The 16,053-nt window shown below is 30.6% G+C and overlaps 1 protein-coding gene across 8 annotated transcripts in view; it reads left to right on the forward strand.

Annotated features, from left to right (window-relative positions):
• The window catches only part of dlg1 (discs large 1), a 286,896-nt gene that overhangs the window by 84,870 nt on the left and 185,973 nt on the right, over nt 1–16,053 (forward strand). Inside the window, exon 1 of one of the 8 annotated variants that reach the window (XM_067287122.1) lies at nt 67–2,638. The exons of the other annotated variants lie outside the window; for them this stretch is intronic. Coding sequence (XP_067143223.1) covers nt 2,537–2,638 — 102 coding nt within the window. The 5' untranslated portion in view covers nt 67–2,536. Of the gene's footprint in view, nt 1–66; nt 2,639–16,053 lie in introns of those variants that run through there. 8 annotated transcript variants of the gene reach the window in all.

Below are 16,053 nucleotides of genomic sequence, written 5' to 3' on the forward strand. Positions count from 1 at the left end.
GCGTCATCACGTGCTACAATCTGGTGGCAGAGAAAACAACTACCGCCATACAAAACGCACCAGCTGAGAAATTAAGCACCTACGACATTTCTATTATGTTTAAGGCATAGGAATTTTATATTTATAATGCTCTTCTAACGGAATATATTATACATTTATCTGCAAATTGTTATTTATGCACTCGTAAAATTTACCTCGAGAGGAGAAAAAGCCAAGTTGTGCGGTAACGCATTTTAAGTAAACCCATTACAATAGTTTGGTAATGCAAGAAAAAGAAAATTCGGCTGATGAAAATGTAATTGAATTTTTTATTGGAAATTAAAGTATGTTTCCTGTTTGGGAAATAGAAAAATTGGCAATAAAAGTAATTCTGCTTTGTCTATAAAAAGAAATTTTAATTAACTTGTATACGTACTTATGCAGTTTTTTGCATCATTAAGACGTATTAAGAAAAATCTATAAACAATTACGAGTCCGGAAAGGTTAATCTTTTGAAATATTATTTTATAGAATAAAGTAATAATTTTTGCCGAATTAATGCGATAATTCGTCATTTTTAAATAACAAAACGGAAAGGAAGAGGAAGTTTCGGAATAATAATACCTGCAGGAAGGAAGGAGTGTTTGTAATATGCCGGGAGATACTGGTTTATATTGTCGTCAGATGGAGCCACGGCTCAATCGATGAGATGTAGAGGTAGAGAAAGCACCTCGTTCTGTTAAATCTAGCGTGACAAGCAACACCAGGCATCGCTGACTAGATATACGGTGTCCAACAGTACCGCGTCTTTTATTTTTCTTTGACATTTTTTATTCCTGTTTTCGTTCGTTGCAGCTTGATGCAATTTTGGAAAAATTCGGTTTAACTAGCATCGGTTGCCGTGGTGACCGGTTGGAAATCTCCGTAATGGAGAGGAAATTGAATTAATCTGCGTCTGGTAATACGATCTGGGTTTTGACGGGCATCCGAAGTTTGATAGTTGGCGATAAAAGAACTGTCAGTGATTACCTAAGAGAACTTAGTCGGGGCGATGTCGAGCGCGGGGAGGCCATTGTTATGACCGTTTGGTCGCCATAGCAACGCTTTTGCTTTCTGGTAGTCTCGAGTGTGAAAGGGGAGAACGTCCAATCGATCCTGGGGACATTCCGAGGGGACGTCAAATGTCATACGGCGTCCGTCTAGCCGATTGATGGATGTTTAAAAGAAACGACGAAAATTGCTCGCTGTTATCCTCATCTCAATTGTCATGTGCAATTTGGAATTTCGGCGGCTCATTTACTTTCTCTCCAACTTAATTAAAGGAACCGATCACAAAAGGAATTTCGTCTTTGCCGTTTTATCCGCTTGTTGTTTCGAATTTATATTTCCGTTCTGTTTAATATCGGTAATATGCTATCGATAATTCGTGCGATTTTATTTTCGTTTTAATTAGTTTTTACTTGCTGTCATTAGATAATTCGATCTGCGATAACTTTTACTAATTGACAAGTATCGGGAGATCTTATCTTGGAAGATGGAATTCTGTGGCAAATTGAGTTGGGAAGCTGGAAAATAATGGAAGCATTTGTTCTTCGTTTGTTATTTGAGATAACTGCCCTTCCTCTATGATCTGTCTTCGTCTTTCTTATCGCTTTTGTATTTCAAAAGAAGTAAAGTACTATACGTAAAGTCCTTCATTTGTTTTTGTTATTTGTCTTCTCTTTGCCATCTCGGCCACTCGTATCAATTTTTTCTTCGGTACTTTTTGCTCGTTGTAACCATAGCAACATCGGTGACGTCTTTCTGTCCAGGGAATTACGTCAGAGATGCATGGTAAGATATGAATTAGTCGACTGAGTTTCTCGGTTCCGGCCAATTTGTCAGTAAATGTGGACGGAGAAGATAGTTCTGCTCACTTAAACTCCTTATCCACCTCGAAACTTGGATAGTTCTGCACATCACTTTCTTGTGTTTATATATATATATATATATAAAAGAAATTCAAAGTTGACCTTTTGATTTCTGCAGACGAAGCTTTCTATTTCTGTTCTTTTCCCTAATTGACTGGAAATCTCGAGTGAACTTAACTAAGTTTGTATTTTACTTTTGTCCGAAAGAAAGACGTAACGAAGTAAAATTTTGTGTTATATTATTCTCAATTTCCGTATTAACTGACGTCATTTCTCAACTGGATGCGTATCACAGTATAATTGGAGATAATGATTTCGTATATAGCGCCGCGCTGTCCCGACTCAGTCTGCAGCTGACAGATGCCAGAAAAAAATGGAATTGCAGTTATTGTGTATAGTGGACAAAGTCCGTATTTTGCGACCTCCGTTTGGCCCTATAACATCTCTTAATTACCTGTCGCGTGTTGGACTAACTGGAGTTTCTATTGGCTTGTCTCATCGTCCTTCACTGAGTCGACGCGTCGAGCGCTCCGATCCCAACCACCATCTCTTTGCTGCCAAGCGAAGCGTCGACGTATGTGGCGGCGGTGGCCTGCCGCTCACCGTCTCAACCGACGGTCGGTCATGAGCGGGACCACCGTCTAGTCATGTGTTCGCTGTGTCCTATCAAGAGGAAACAAACAAAAATGGTTCGATTCGATTCCTTCGTTGATACCATCTCCTACATGGAATATGCCAGCACGTGCAAGGTAGGACCACGCTTTTACAACATCAATCGATTGTACCTTTTCTAGTTTTATGCTCGATTGTTTATCAGAAATATGTACCGGTCATACCGATATCAAAAACTAAATTTTTCTCTAATGTATCAATCGGCATACGATACTCGTATCCGCCGTACTGTGCATAAAGAATTGTTAACACGAAGTTTCGCTTAACTGTTATTGGCATTTGTTTGAAAACTCTTTATCTGTGGTTAATATTGTCAACACTTATACATTTATTTTATTTCCAGTTTTTTGTAAATGCATTCAAAGTACTTGGGGGTTTTTTCCATTATTTTACAAAATTTATGAAAATATTAGTAAATATTTAAGGCACACGTTCAAAAGATTTTAATTTTCATCAGGTGTACGGGAAAAATGATGAAATATATTTGAAATTTTAAATTTCTATATGGAAATTTGTAAAATCTTATTTGTAGTCGTGTCAAACACAGTAATTTTTACATAACGTACTGTACAGCTGGTTGGAAATCATCTGGAGATTATTAAAAGTTGCGAAAGCTACCGAAAAATACTCGGGTAAAAAAGAATCTTTACAAAATAATATGAAAATCTAATCACTGTAGTCGAAGGAATGTTGTTTAACGTCGAAAAGTAAAATTGGAATTAAATTAGTTCTCAAAGGTATGTTTGCAATTAGGCTTATTTAATCATTTAACGACTGTAGCAAAGTAATAGAGGAATTTTCATTAGAAAGAGATTAGATTATATAATACAAATGACTAATTTTATGACTTAATATTATATTAATTAAATAAGAAAAATTCTGAGTTGGCCTAAGCGGCCTTGGTCTGATAGCGGACTTTGGGACGGATTAGTTGGGACATTTGTTAGATGGTTTAGGTGAGTTGTAAATATCTAAGCCTTCTTTTATTCTTTTTCTTCTCTACTTCTTTTTTGCACTGGTGGGAATATCTAGTTCCCTGGCTTGTTTGCGCCTATTTAGTAAGCCCACGTCACATACGCCTGGCGTAAACAAGATGGCCGACTTCGGCGTTGCCCCGGCGACCGGTGCCGTTGCGGTTACCGGAAGCGATCCTTGCCCTCGTTATTAGCATGCATTAATATGCGTCATGACGTCATTGTAAGTAAGGAAAGCAAGATTGTATCCATTGGACTATTTCCATTTCATTTACTCAAACTAACCACGATGACATCGATTTACGTAGTTTTGGTGCGTGTAAGGTTACACGAAATGCACAGTTATTTCCAACTATAAGTTTTATATTGATGTTTGATCCTTAGCAAGATATTTTTCGCACCTGTTTTTAATGCAAATTAAATGAATGTTTAATGCGATAGCATCTTATCTTATAATTAATAGCATTTAGCGGAAAATAATTCGTTTCTTCTAAGTAACGCTAAGGACTACTATCATTTCAAACTTTTTATTTTAGTTGCATATTTCCCTCTTTTAATAAAATAAAAGGTATTCGCATTAAATAAAAATTTTATATATAAGTACGTACATATTGTTTCTCTCTTCAAACAGCTTTAATATTTTATTCAGATTTCATTCTAATTTCAAATGTAATTGTTAGAGAGAGAGAGACTCAAATCTGATATTATAATTAAAATGATTTAATCCGGTTTAAAATTGAATAAATAGAATAAAAACAAAAACGCTACGTGTACTGTATGATTGAATATTTATTAAATATCAAAGGTAAGCATTAAAAATAGGATTAAAAGCTGGAGCGATAGCGAAATACTGATGAAATGACAGTGAATACATCTGGTCTAGACTTGGAAAATGAATCTGGAAAGAGCTACTTAATATTTGATATTATTGCTTACACTTTTTGTAACGGTTGAGTTTTCACTTGAGCAGTTCGAAAGACAAGCAAATAACAGTCACTGTTAAATTTTGAATGGAATGGTTTCATCAAGACTTTTTTTTTAATCTTTACATGTTTATTTTGGAAAACAACTGTGAGGAGGATTATTTTTACCGTTCGTGAATTTTTTAAAATTAGTTATCATTTATATTTTAATGTTCCATATTTTATCGTACCAATGGCTTTGTTTCTTATCTACGAGTATAATAATAATATTTTTTAAAATTTTTTTTTAATTATAGCATATAAGCATAATATAAAATTAGATTAAAGAAATCGCTAATCATTTTTACGATCTTATATCTCAATATCAAACATTCTGGAGTATTAACAAATAATTTGACAACATTCAAGAAAGACAATTTTAGTCAATTTAGAATATATTTTTCATCTAATAATTAATTATAAATGATATAATAGATTATGGTTTTTTATAGGTTTAGGCTAGATTCTTATACTGTATTAGTTCTGATCAGTTATTAAATATTTTGCCGAATAAAATTGAAAAAATTAATAGTTGTTAATGTCAAAAAATAGAATTAATTCTAATATTATTGAACCTATAATGATCATCGATCTAATGCATATCGAAGTTTGTTTTTACTGTTTCGTCCTTTACTTATGGGAAGAAATTGCATCTTTCGTATGACTGATTTATAGCAGAAGGGATTAGGGATGAAAAGAGCACCTCATCATTCTTCTCTAATCTTCTCAGATATTGTACTTAAATATACGTGGATTTATTCCTTTTTGACACGAAATTTACGTTATTCAATATGACAGAATCTTCCAAATATAAAAACAAATCTCCACGCGTAAAAGTTTTTGTATATAGATTATCGAGTTGATAATTTTTGTTAATGGAAAACAAATTCTAAAAAGTAAAGTTGGATAGTGAATGACTATTGATCGCAACCTGTTGATTAATTCTTATCACAAACTGACAATCAAACAAAACAGCGAATATTTCTGTCATCAAAATAAAACTGGGAAACTTGTAAATGGGTATTTAAAACTTTTGTTTGGAAATTTTAAGATCTGGATTACATTTAAATTAACTAAAAATTTATTTTCAATCATATACACATTATACATTATCCGAATATTAGAAATTGTGCTTACAGGGAAAATTGTTACTTGACTACAAGAATATTTGATTGATTGAAAGAAAAGTGAAATATGAGTTCAAGAAGTTTAAGATAAAATTTAACATAAAACTTTTCAAAAGGTTTTCCTTGTGTCAAATTGGTTATTATACTGTCGGCTTCAGAGAAAAATGCGAACAATCGATATTAAAAAAATTGATTTTACAAAATCCAGGAAATGTAGAAATTTTCTTCTTAACGATATTTATTTATTTTTTAAAACGGATTAAAATTTCCTGCTTTGAGCATATAGTTTTTGTTAGTTGCGTCGAGTATCAGATGAATTATCAGTTATCTATACAGTATATAAATTAATATCAAATTTTCTTTGTAAAATGTGAAGTTTTCTTTAAGCTAAACCGGTGATCCTCAGTTTTTGCTGTTATGGATGATGTGATTCATGATGGTTAAGAATGGAAATTGAAATCTCCAGTACGAATTGTTCACAAATAATCTTGATAGTTCGAATTGGATTAATTTCAGGTTATTATTAAAACTATGATAAGTTTTATTCTATTTGATTGATCATTAAAATAACCGAAATTACCTTAATTAGCATTTTCATGTTTGAAAAATAATTCTATATTATAGAAGTTTAATTTGGCTGCAATTTGGAAAAATTTTAGACCGATAAATTCCCACTGTCGTCCGTCCGTCCGTCTTTCCTTAATCTCTAGTACGGAGTTAGATTAAAGACAAGACCAGATGTGGAAAGCTTAGGGGCAGAAGGCCCCGATTAACTATAAGTCATATATGAATTTCCCATGCAAGCCGAAAGTCATGTTATTTCAGTTCAAAAGTTTTCTCCCGAAAAATGTTAGATAGATGACCGACACGACTCTATTGTTAAAGAAAAAGTATGATGTACAGTAGCGGAGCAAGTCACTACTAATTTGAGGTGGAGAGCGTATATTTTAAATTAAATAAATTAAAAATTGCAGTCCGGCATTGTGACGATGTCACAATAAATAATTGCTCGTTTTGTTTATATTTTTACGGAGAAAAGTTTTTGTGTGTGGCTATTGATTTAAGACATGAAGCGACATAAATTAGTTTGGATCGGTTATAGTTAATACATAATATGCTGTATATCTTTTTACTTATAGTATGATTTTGAACTAAGAATAACTTCCAAAGTTGATGGATATGTAGTTGAAACAGTTATTTAAAAAACTTATAAACGCAGATTACATAAGAATTTTTTTATAATTATTTGGATTATATATATTTTAATTAGATATTGTAATCATAAAATAAAGATTATTAATATATATATATATATATATTATTTCTTATTTAATTAAATATTGCTTATATTATTTTCATAAATCTGTTTTATTTTAATTGAAATAAAATTATATAAACAGTGTTTTGCTGTGTTATGGGATTTATTTATCAGATAATTCTTTTTAGTTATGTAAATGTGAGAAACGGGTAGTATTTAATAAATGTTATATAACGTAGTCGTTTATTGCACGATCTCTTATTTGTTATATATATATATATATATAATAAATTGTAATGGTTTCTTTAACCCCTGTTCTTATAACTAAATCCTATTAAAATGAATATACTTATCACACGTTTATGGAAATGCATTATCTAGACTACTATAAGGACTGTGTAAAGAAAAAGCTTAGGAAAAGATTTTGCCGAGTAGAATTTTTCTGCACTTCTTTTTCCTTTTCCATTTCGGATTTTGATCTTTTGCCAAATGCTTTTGAGTCTGGGAAATGGCAATTTGAATATTTCTTATGCTCTTTTTAACGGATTGATATAAAACCTGTTTAGGGATGTTTTTTTTATAACATTTATCGGATTTTCCTATTAATCCTGCGATGAAAGTATTCATACATTCTAAACTATTAAGCTTGCATTTAATTGAGCGGTATGAACACGTTTTGTCCTTTCAAATAAATAAATAAAAAAATCTTTGATTTGTTTGGAATTCGGAAATCTTAATATTCTAGAAAAGTTTGATTGTTTAAAGTCAGAATTATTCGTTAATATGTAGGCCTACTTAGTACGTTGACCAAAAAAAAAAAAAAAAAAAAAAAATCATTTTAAACTAAAATTGAAAAATCTGTATTATTATATTTTTCAAATATATTTTCGAAATATTTTCCGAGAGTACAAAGTATTTAAATAAAAAATTCGATAAAAGTAAAGGTTATTATAGATTTAGTCAGTGATCGGAAATACAAATTTATGCGTCTGTAATCTACGTAGACCACTTCATTTTCTGTAATGATCTGTGAACACGCAACCTTACAACTGAGGACGACAGGTCTCGAGAGTAATATTCCAATGGAAATTTATTCTGTCGAGAGTGGATGAAGAACATATTGTTAAACATCGAAGGTGTAAGATACTCGACGGAAATTCAGTTTAGTTATAGAAAATTATGTGTTTTTTATGTTACGTTAGATTACGATGTAATACATTATTATTATACATGGTTATAAATATGAAATATTTATTATAAAAACAACTAATTTATCAATCTTTTTTCTATAGATAATATATATATAAATACAATATTTGAATGCCTTGTTAATGCTTATTTGAAATGATATTTTTATTTTCAATATTACATATATATTTTTGAAGGAATGTTGGTTTTAATTTTGAACGCTGACGTCTTAGGAAAGACGAGGAAAAGTCTTCGCATATAAATAGAATAGAAAAGAGAGAAATGGCTTTTCTATTCTACTTATTATCGTAAAGGGTCTGCCTTTGAAAAGCTATTTGTTCGAGCTAACGGTGAATAATGGCAAAATTATTTGTTCTTGGTGATTTTAAATTTCGCTGAAATTTATTAACTTTTTTATCGGGATTTCAGAAAAATTATTAAAGAATTGATAAATGCCTTTCGATAAACCGAAATTGTTTCTTCTTTATTTTTTTAAATACGAATCACCTGTCGTTTAAAATTTATACTTAGGATATTGTTGTTACTGAAAAAGCCATTTTTTATTTTCCATCTATAAACTGTCAATTCAATTTTGTATATGTTTGTGTTCAATTTATTTGTTTTCATTATATCGAACATTAAGAAAATTTCGTACGTACTGTATTTTCTTTTATTTTTATCTCTTCTTTAATAAAATCGCCGATTATCAATCCAGGTTGAAAAATCGTCAGTAGATTTGTATTTTGTATAAAATCGGAAGAAAAGAAAGCGATTAAGTAGCCGATATATTATGTATTAAGTAAAGATATTCTCAGAATAATCGATACGAATTACAGTAGTTTTTTATCGTGTCGGTTGGCTACTTTCCTGAACTTAATCTGATTTATCTTCTAAAATAGATAAAATTTATCTTGGTACGTTTTCTTGACCCTTTTACCTATTCAATCTGTATGTAAAATGATTTAAATATCTTTAATGAAATGTTTAGTTGCAAGATTATATCCTATAATTTTCAAAATTTATAGATTTTATTATTTATCGTGGTGACAAAAGGCATTATTTTATAATCTGATCTATAATATATTTTTATTTTATGTCATTTTTATATTTTATAATACATTTTTCTGTTACGTAATATTGTATGCCCGAACTTCTTAGATACACGTATTGGCGGTCTTCGGCCACACGCTCTTTCGTACATAATCTGTGTTTCGTTACTCCTAAAACGTTTTTTCTTACGTCACATTTGGTTTTTCGTACATTTTCATCCAACAAATAAAAATTTTGAACGATTATGCAATAGCGCTTTTGGTATCGGTTTCGGTAGCATCGTAATTAATCACTTGTGAAAATTTGATTTTTACCTCGTATTAGCCGATTTCTATTTAATTTATTTGCTTTTAACATTTTAGATAATGTATTATGAATTATAACGTATTCATTGTAAAATGTGTAAGTTTCCTATCTTAAGAGATCTTTTTAACTATGGGAATGGATTCTATTTATAAAATGCATTTTTAGGAACACATTACGGTCCGAAATTCAGGGACTACGTGTATAGTGTATAGTAAATCATTGTTGGAAAGGCTTACGTTTTTTTAAAAAAAGAAATACTGAATTTGCGAAAACTTAATTACCTTTATTGTTGTGATCACTGACTACATTTAAATAATTCTTTAAATTCCGCAATCCTTTGTTTGCAGATGTATGAAAACTCTATTTTAACTTGAACGTAATTAAATTATGATAAAATGTAGTCAAATTTATTATTAAAATTATTATCTATCTATTGATAGATTTGAATTAAAGCGTAGAATATTTCTCGTATAAGTTTCGTATATTTCTGTATAACTATGTATTAGGAATTTCTCGGGCATGTAGGGTATTTTTTAATATCAAAGAATGTTCGAGAGAATTTTGATTATGTCTAAAACTTTCGTTTTTTCTTTGTAAATGGTTGAGTGATATCTTCGAAAGTAATTTACATTCTCTTTTATTGCAGCTTTTAACTGAGTAGAGAGCTGGTGTTCTATAAATCTGTGTTTTATTGATGTGTTCTAGATTTGTTTCGTTTTAAAAAAACATCTATTCGAATTTTACATTCTGTATATATATATATATATATATATTTATTTATTTTTGCATTTTATTTATTTTTTTTATTTATTTATTTATTTTTGCATTATTTTTCTAGTAATAACTCTTTTAAAAGGTAGGTATTATGTTAACATTTACTTGGAATATTGTTTTGCAGTGCGAATTAGCGAGAAAAATTCTTACATGTGTGCTGTAATTCTGATTTATGTAGCAAAAGTACAAATTGCAATTTAAAAAATAATAATATAGTATGGTTGATCAGATGCCTTGCACAAAAAACGCGTTAAGTGATTTCAAATCTAATTTCCGATATATAAAGTAGGTTAATGGATATAATGAAGATTTGTTTTCAAATCATTTGAAGAAAGCAGACTGATGACAGAAGAATGTTGTAGACTCCTAGATCATCACGAGAAACTCGGTCCCCTGGGCTTTGGCAACGTACCCTACAGTCAAATACCGTTTATACGTTTCTCACTTGTTCGTTTTTCGCAATTATAAATAGTAAAAGTACTGTGTTATAAAACATTTCAGTTATACGATTTCATTTATACAATTTTGCACTTATACGTCATATTCGGTACCGTATATCAGTCTTTTTCTTACTATTTCGTTATTAACTCGGAAACCGAAAAATTTAAAGCGATTATTAAAAAAGTAACAAAACGAATTATTATTCACTTCAGCTTAGTCCACAATGACAGTGAATCACCACACCAGCAAATGCAAAAAGCAGAGCAAATAATACGTAACGTGTGACGCTGTTTCCGACGAATTTTCCCGTTTAACAAAATCGCTCCGCCAGTTCAACATGTTGAATATTTTCGATTTCCACGCTTTGTAGTGTGAATCAATTTCGCTAAGCGAATAAAAATCGCTCCAGTTTCTCATTCGTTTTCACTATTCGCTGTCAGTTGAGGTAACCTTTAGAATATCTCTTCATTCTTTCTCGTGACTGGAATTCTGGCGGAAGGAGTCAACTAATATCACATACTGTATCAGTATGTGACAATTCCATTGAAAAAAAACAAGGAAAGAAAAACAAAACTTGACCAATTTTTACTTTCCCAGCTGTTATGTATACATAACAAGGAAAACTATTGGATCTGTCAAATTTTACCCTCCGGGTTTTTCAAATCTCCATGTTTTGAGACACCCCGAAGTAAAAAAAAGAGATAAAATTTTCATGGATAGGTATGTATGTGAGTGTGTTGGCGTCTATTTCGTTTAATAGCTCAGGATGGGGTAATGATGAAGAGACGAAATTTCGCATGGTAGCTTGTGTATAAGGAGCATTGATGCTATTAAATTTTGGTGGTTAAAAGTCATGTGTACATCTCGAGTAGGGTCGAACTTAACGAAGATTTTACTCGTTATTAGGATTTGCAATTTTCTTATAAAACTCTTCTCTATCCTTAAAATTAAGTTTTTTTTTTTTTTTTTTGCCATTTTATAATAATAAATAAAAAGGTTTTAATAATAAAATTTCGTAACAGATGGCGCCACACACAATTTTCTTTATTGCGATTAAAACTATAAAAGTTAATTTTTAATAAATATCTCAAAACAGCTGGGAAAGTTACGCAATTCGTCGGGGGCTTTTTTAAACTATATGACTTAATTTTCCTTTTATATGTTGTTCAAATGAATACATTTAAACAACATATAAAATTGAACAACATATAAAAAGAAAAGTAAAACAGAGTGAAACATAAAGTATTATGCATAGAGTGAATTTAAACTTTTTTGTCAAGAATTACACAAACAAATTCAGTTGTACAGTGTTAATTTGTGAGTACTATACTTATTCTGAAAGCGATTGAAAAGTATGTTTCTCAATTATACGATATTTTTCTGTTTCCTGGAAAAACACGAACGAGATTCGACTGTAATTTTATTGTACTGTTTTCTGTTTCGTGTCATTATGCAACTGTAATTAAGGTAATGTTCGTGACAAAGATATTCAAACCTCACTTGACTAGTGAAAAGATGAGAATAAACTATACACGGGTAAATGCTGCGTAAACCGGAACTGCGTGGTACCGAATTATTTTTCCAGTTTGAATAGGTTATAATACTTTTTCCTTTTATAATTTCAAATTATAGCAGATAAATATCATACAGTTGGGTTTATTATTTTTATAGTATTTTTACGTATGTATAATCACTTTTAACATACGTAAAAATTTTTATTATTAATATTAATCTAAATTAATCCGAAGTGACAGCAAGTAAAGATGGGAGTATTCGGATACAAGTACTGAGAACTATTAAATTGAGAAAAGTTCATGTTGTTCCCGAAATTTTGCACTGAGTATTCGAATGCTTCTTGGATGTGGTTTTTATGAGCTCAAAGGACAGCAAACAAGACAATTTAACCACTTATTAACCTGCACCAGGTGCTCGCCGACGTCAGGATTCTGATACGGCGCGCAGAGAGAGTTACTAAACTGGCTTTGAGTCAATTTCAGGCCAGGTATTTTCTTGAAGATTTCTGTAAATTACTTTATCATTAATTTCTTAAATTAATTAAATTAAACCAAATTAATAAATTTAGTACATAATGATGCTTAACGCTTAAAATACTTGTACTAAGAAGACATATTCTTTGGTCTAAAGGGTGTCCACTAAACCTAGGCTTTATACAGTATATATACTGTTTAGGCTATGTATTATCACTTTCGGAATATGGGAATACTTTCGCTAGAATATATGTGCAGTTCATATACTGAAAATGTTTTTAAATCTTTGTAAGAAAGTTTATTTTTATTTTCTTTCAAAATGATTGTTTTTCGGTTTCTGCTTGCTTCTGAAATAACAATTTGAAGCTTTTTCCTCTATTTTGAACGTTATAAAAAGTATTTATAATCATATTTACATCAGAATATGATTGAAACTGTTGCTCTTTATATCGGGAAATAGGAAAAAGTCTCATAATGCGATGTCAGATTATTTATCTGATATCCTTTTATCATCCGTCGTTAAAAATCAATTTAATGTTGTTTTTATTATTATTGTTTTTGTTGGTGTCATCAAAGTGCTCATGGTATTTTCATGATACATTGAAACATTATGTTGAGGTATCAACTAGATTCCATATATTTTAATGGCATTATTTTTCGTTTCAAGCGTCCTTTAAATTAAGCATTGTAATACACCCTAATATTTTAATCGATTTTGTAATGATTTTCTTCTGTGTTCGCGATCGAAATACGGAAGAAAATCGTCATAAAATCGATTAAATGAGCTTTTTTTAGAGCGCAATTTGATATTTTTTAGATTTTCTTTTATTTTCCAAAATCATTTTGCCAATTAAAAACATTTGTACATAGAATTGATTTATAAAGTTTTTTTTATGTAATATTGAACATTTCAGTACTTGTGTTATGAGATATAGACATAATTTTATAATAACTGCTCGAATTTCAGAACCATGACAGATATAGGCTATTGATGTATAAACTTTGATAGCATTTAATGCTGAATTAGAACTAACTTGTAAGACAAAAAATGATAACGATCAAAGATTTAAATTAGCAAGGTGATAGATATAATTATAATTACACTGATTCAGTAATGAAATTATATTTTATCATCAATTGATTATTTTTCGTGTAGGCCTATATATATAAAGTTCATAACTCATCAAATGTTCAATTAAAACAATAAAATAAGATTTTGTTCAAATGTTCATGAATTAAACGAAACTTAATGTGAATATTATATATAGTATGGGACAAAAAATATATTTACTGTATTTACTCGCATCCCTCATTTTTTACTTGTCTTAGATGCATCTTACATTCACAAATCAAAACAAAAATTAGCATTTGTCATCAATGGATACGTACCACAGTACGGTCACGCTAATCCGAACTAATTGAGACCAGTGATACTTCGGATTAACGGGAGTATGATAGTAAGGATATGATGTTTACACTTTCAGGCATTTTTACTTTTTTATAAGATACTTTACAGCAGCCAATAGAGGTCATTAAAATTGTTGTTAAGTCGAATAGGGTCACAGAAAGAATGAACAGCAATGTTCACAACACGTGACTTATGTTTGCTTTACACATGAGCTGCAAGTGTGCAGTTGACAAGTTCATTATTTTAGTTAGGGGAATGGTAGGTGTTAGATTAGTGCGACCGTACTGTAATTGTACTTGTAGACGTTTTGGGCTCTGCTGTTTAACGGTCACATCAGTTTAAATGAGCTTTGCTGATGAGCGTTTAATTTAGATTTCTTGTTAACATTTAAAATTCTTTCAAGGTGGCATTATGATTCAGCATTAAAACTTATTGTGTGTAGAAAAGCAAGGAAATAAAGCTGCACAACATTAATTATTTTATGCCCTTTTTATAATTTTTCTAACTTAACAAAACTTACATTAAAATTCATAAAAATAAATGAAATATTTGATTTGTTTAAAAATAAGCAACGATTATTTCAAAATAGATAAATATCATTTGTATAATTATATTAATATATATATATATATATATATATGGTTACTTTTTGATACAGACTAAACACTTGATTTATTTCTTGAATAAATTGAATGATTAGCACATTGGTAGCTGCGTCTACTTCTAATGAGGTATTATACAGTACTATAGATTTTTCTAGAGATCTGTTAAATATTCTATTGGATTTAGATGAGGTGAGTTGGTTAGCCATTCTTTAGTATAAATTGAATATTTTCTCTTTGATATTCTTCTACTATGTATATTCTATGAGAACTCATATCATCAACCTTGAGAAAATGAAATGGAACCAAAAACGTGTCTTGGAGTTTCAGTATATCTCCCGAATATATCGTTGATTAGTGAAGTATTAACGTTATACGGATGATTGCACCTATTAAACATAACGACTCTTCAGATCATTAAATTATATATCTATAACACACACACACACACACAACACATATATATATATATATATATACAGTATATATATCTTAAGAGAAGTAGTGGAAGACTCTGCATATCAAAATGCGATAAAAAGTATTCTGAAGGTAGAATGTTTGGTCGGTAGTTATAAGAAAAATAGATTGCTGACTTCTGTGATGTTTAATAATTAAGGCCATAAAATAATCCATAGTAGATATTTAATTCTTCGACGACATTGGAGTGATCGGCGATGCATATCTTTCGGCTCTCAATTTTTAAATAAATTAAGATTACCACTAGTAGATATATTTATGATTTTATTTTTATCAGCTTGTATCTAGTCAGTCTGTACTTATTTATAAATAACTAGCTGACCCGGCCACGCGTTGTTGTGGCTCAAAATGTATCTATTATAAATGTGTAACACTTCCCCATGGGGGGAATTTCAAAAAATCCCTTTTTAGTGTATATTCTGTTGACGTCACCTATTAAAACGCAATTAAAAACGCAAAAAACCGCATGTAAAATAGTATAAATAGAAGCCGAGTTCTTCACGGTAAGCCTTAATCCCGTCCATCTTCCCCCGTAGGGAGAATTTCGACATGTATATTATATAAAAACACGTGCATATTCGAATGCAACGTTGTGTCAAAATTTCAAAGGAATCTGTAGGAACAAACAAACGTCATATTTTATTTATATAGATAGGTAGAAAATGATCTGCTTAGGTCCATTCTCACAGAAAAGCATAATGCCTCACAGAAAAGCAAACTTAGGTCGTCTGAAGTTAGCGCCATCTATTGGACATAAAAGCCTTAATCCATATATAAATATATTTTTGAAAGGGGGAAATGGGGATCTTCACATATGCCACAAACCTTCGCGGGAATGTATTAAACAACTTTCCAAAGTTTCATGGCAATCGGATAAATGGTGTGGTAATGCATGAAGGACAAACACACAACACACACACACACACACAGACATACA

The sequence above is a fragment of the Centruroides vittatus genome, unplaced genomic scaffold (genome assembly GCF_030686945.1).
Source record: "Centruroides vittatus isolate TY-2023 unplaced genomic scaffold, ASM3068694v2 scaffold_435, whole genome shotgun sequence".
NCBI classification, from domain to species: Eukaryota; Metazoa; Arthropoda; class Arachnida; order Scorpiones; family Buthidae; genus Centruroides; species Centruroides vittatus.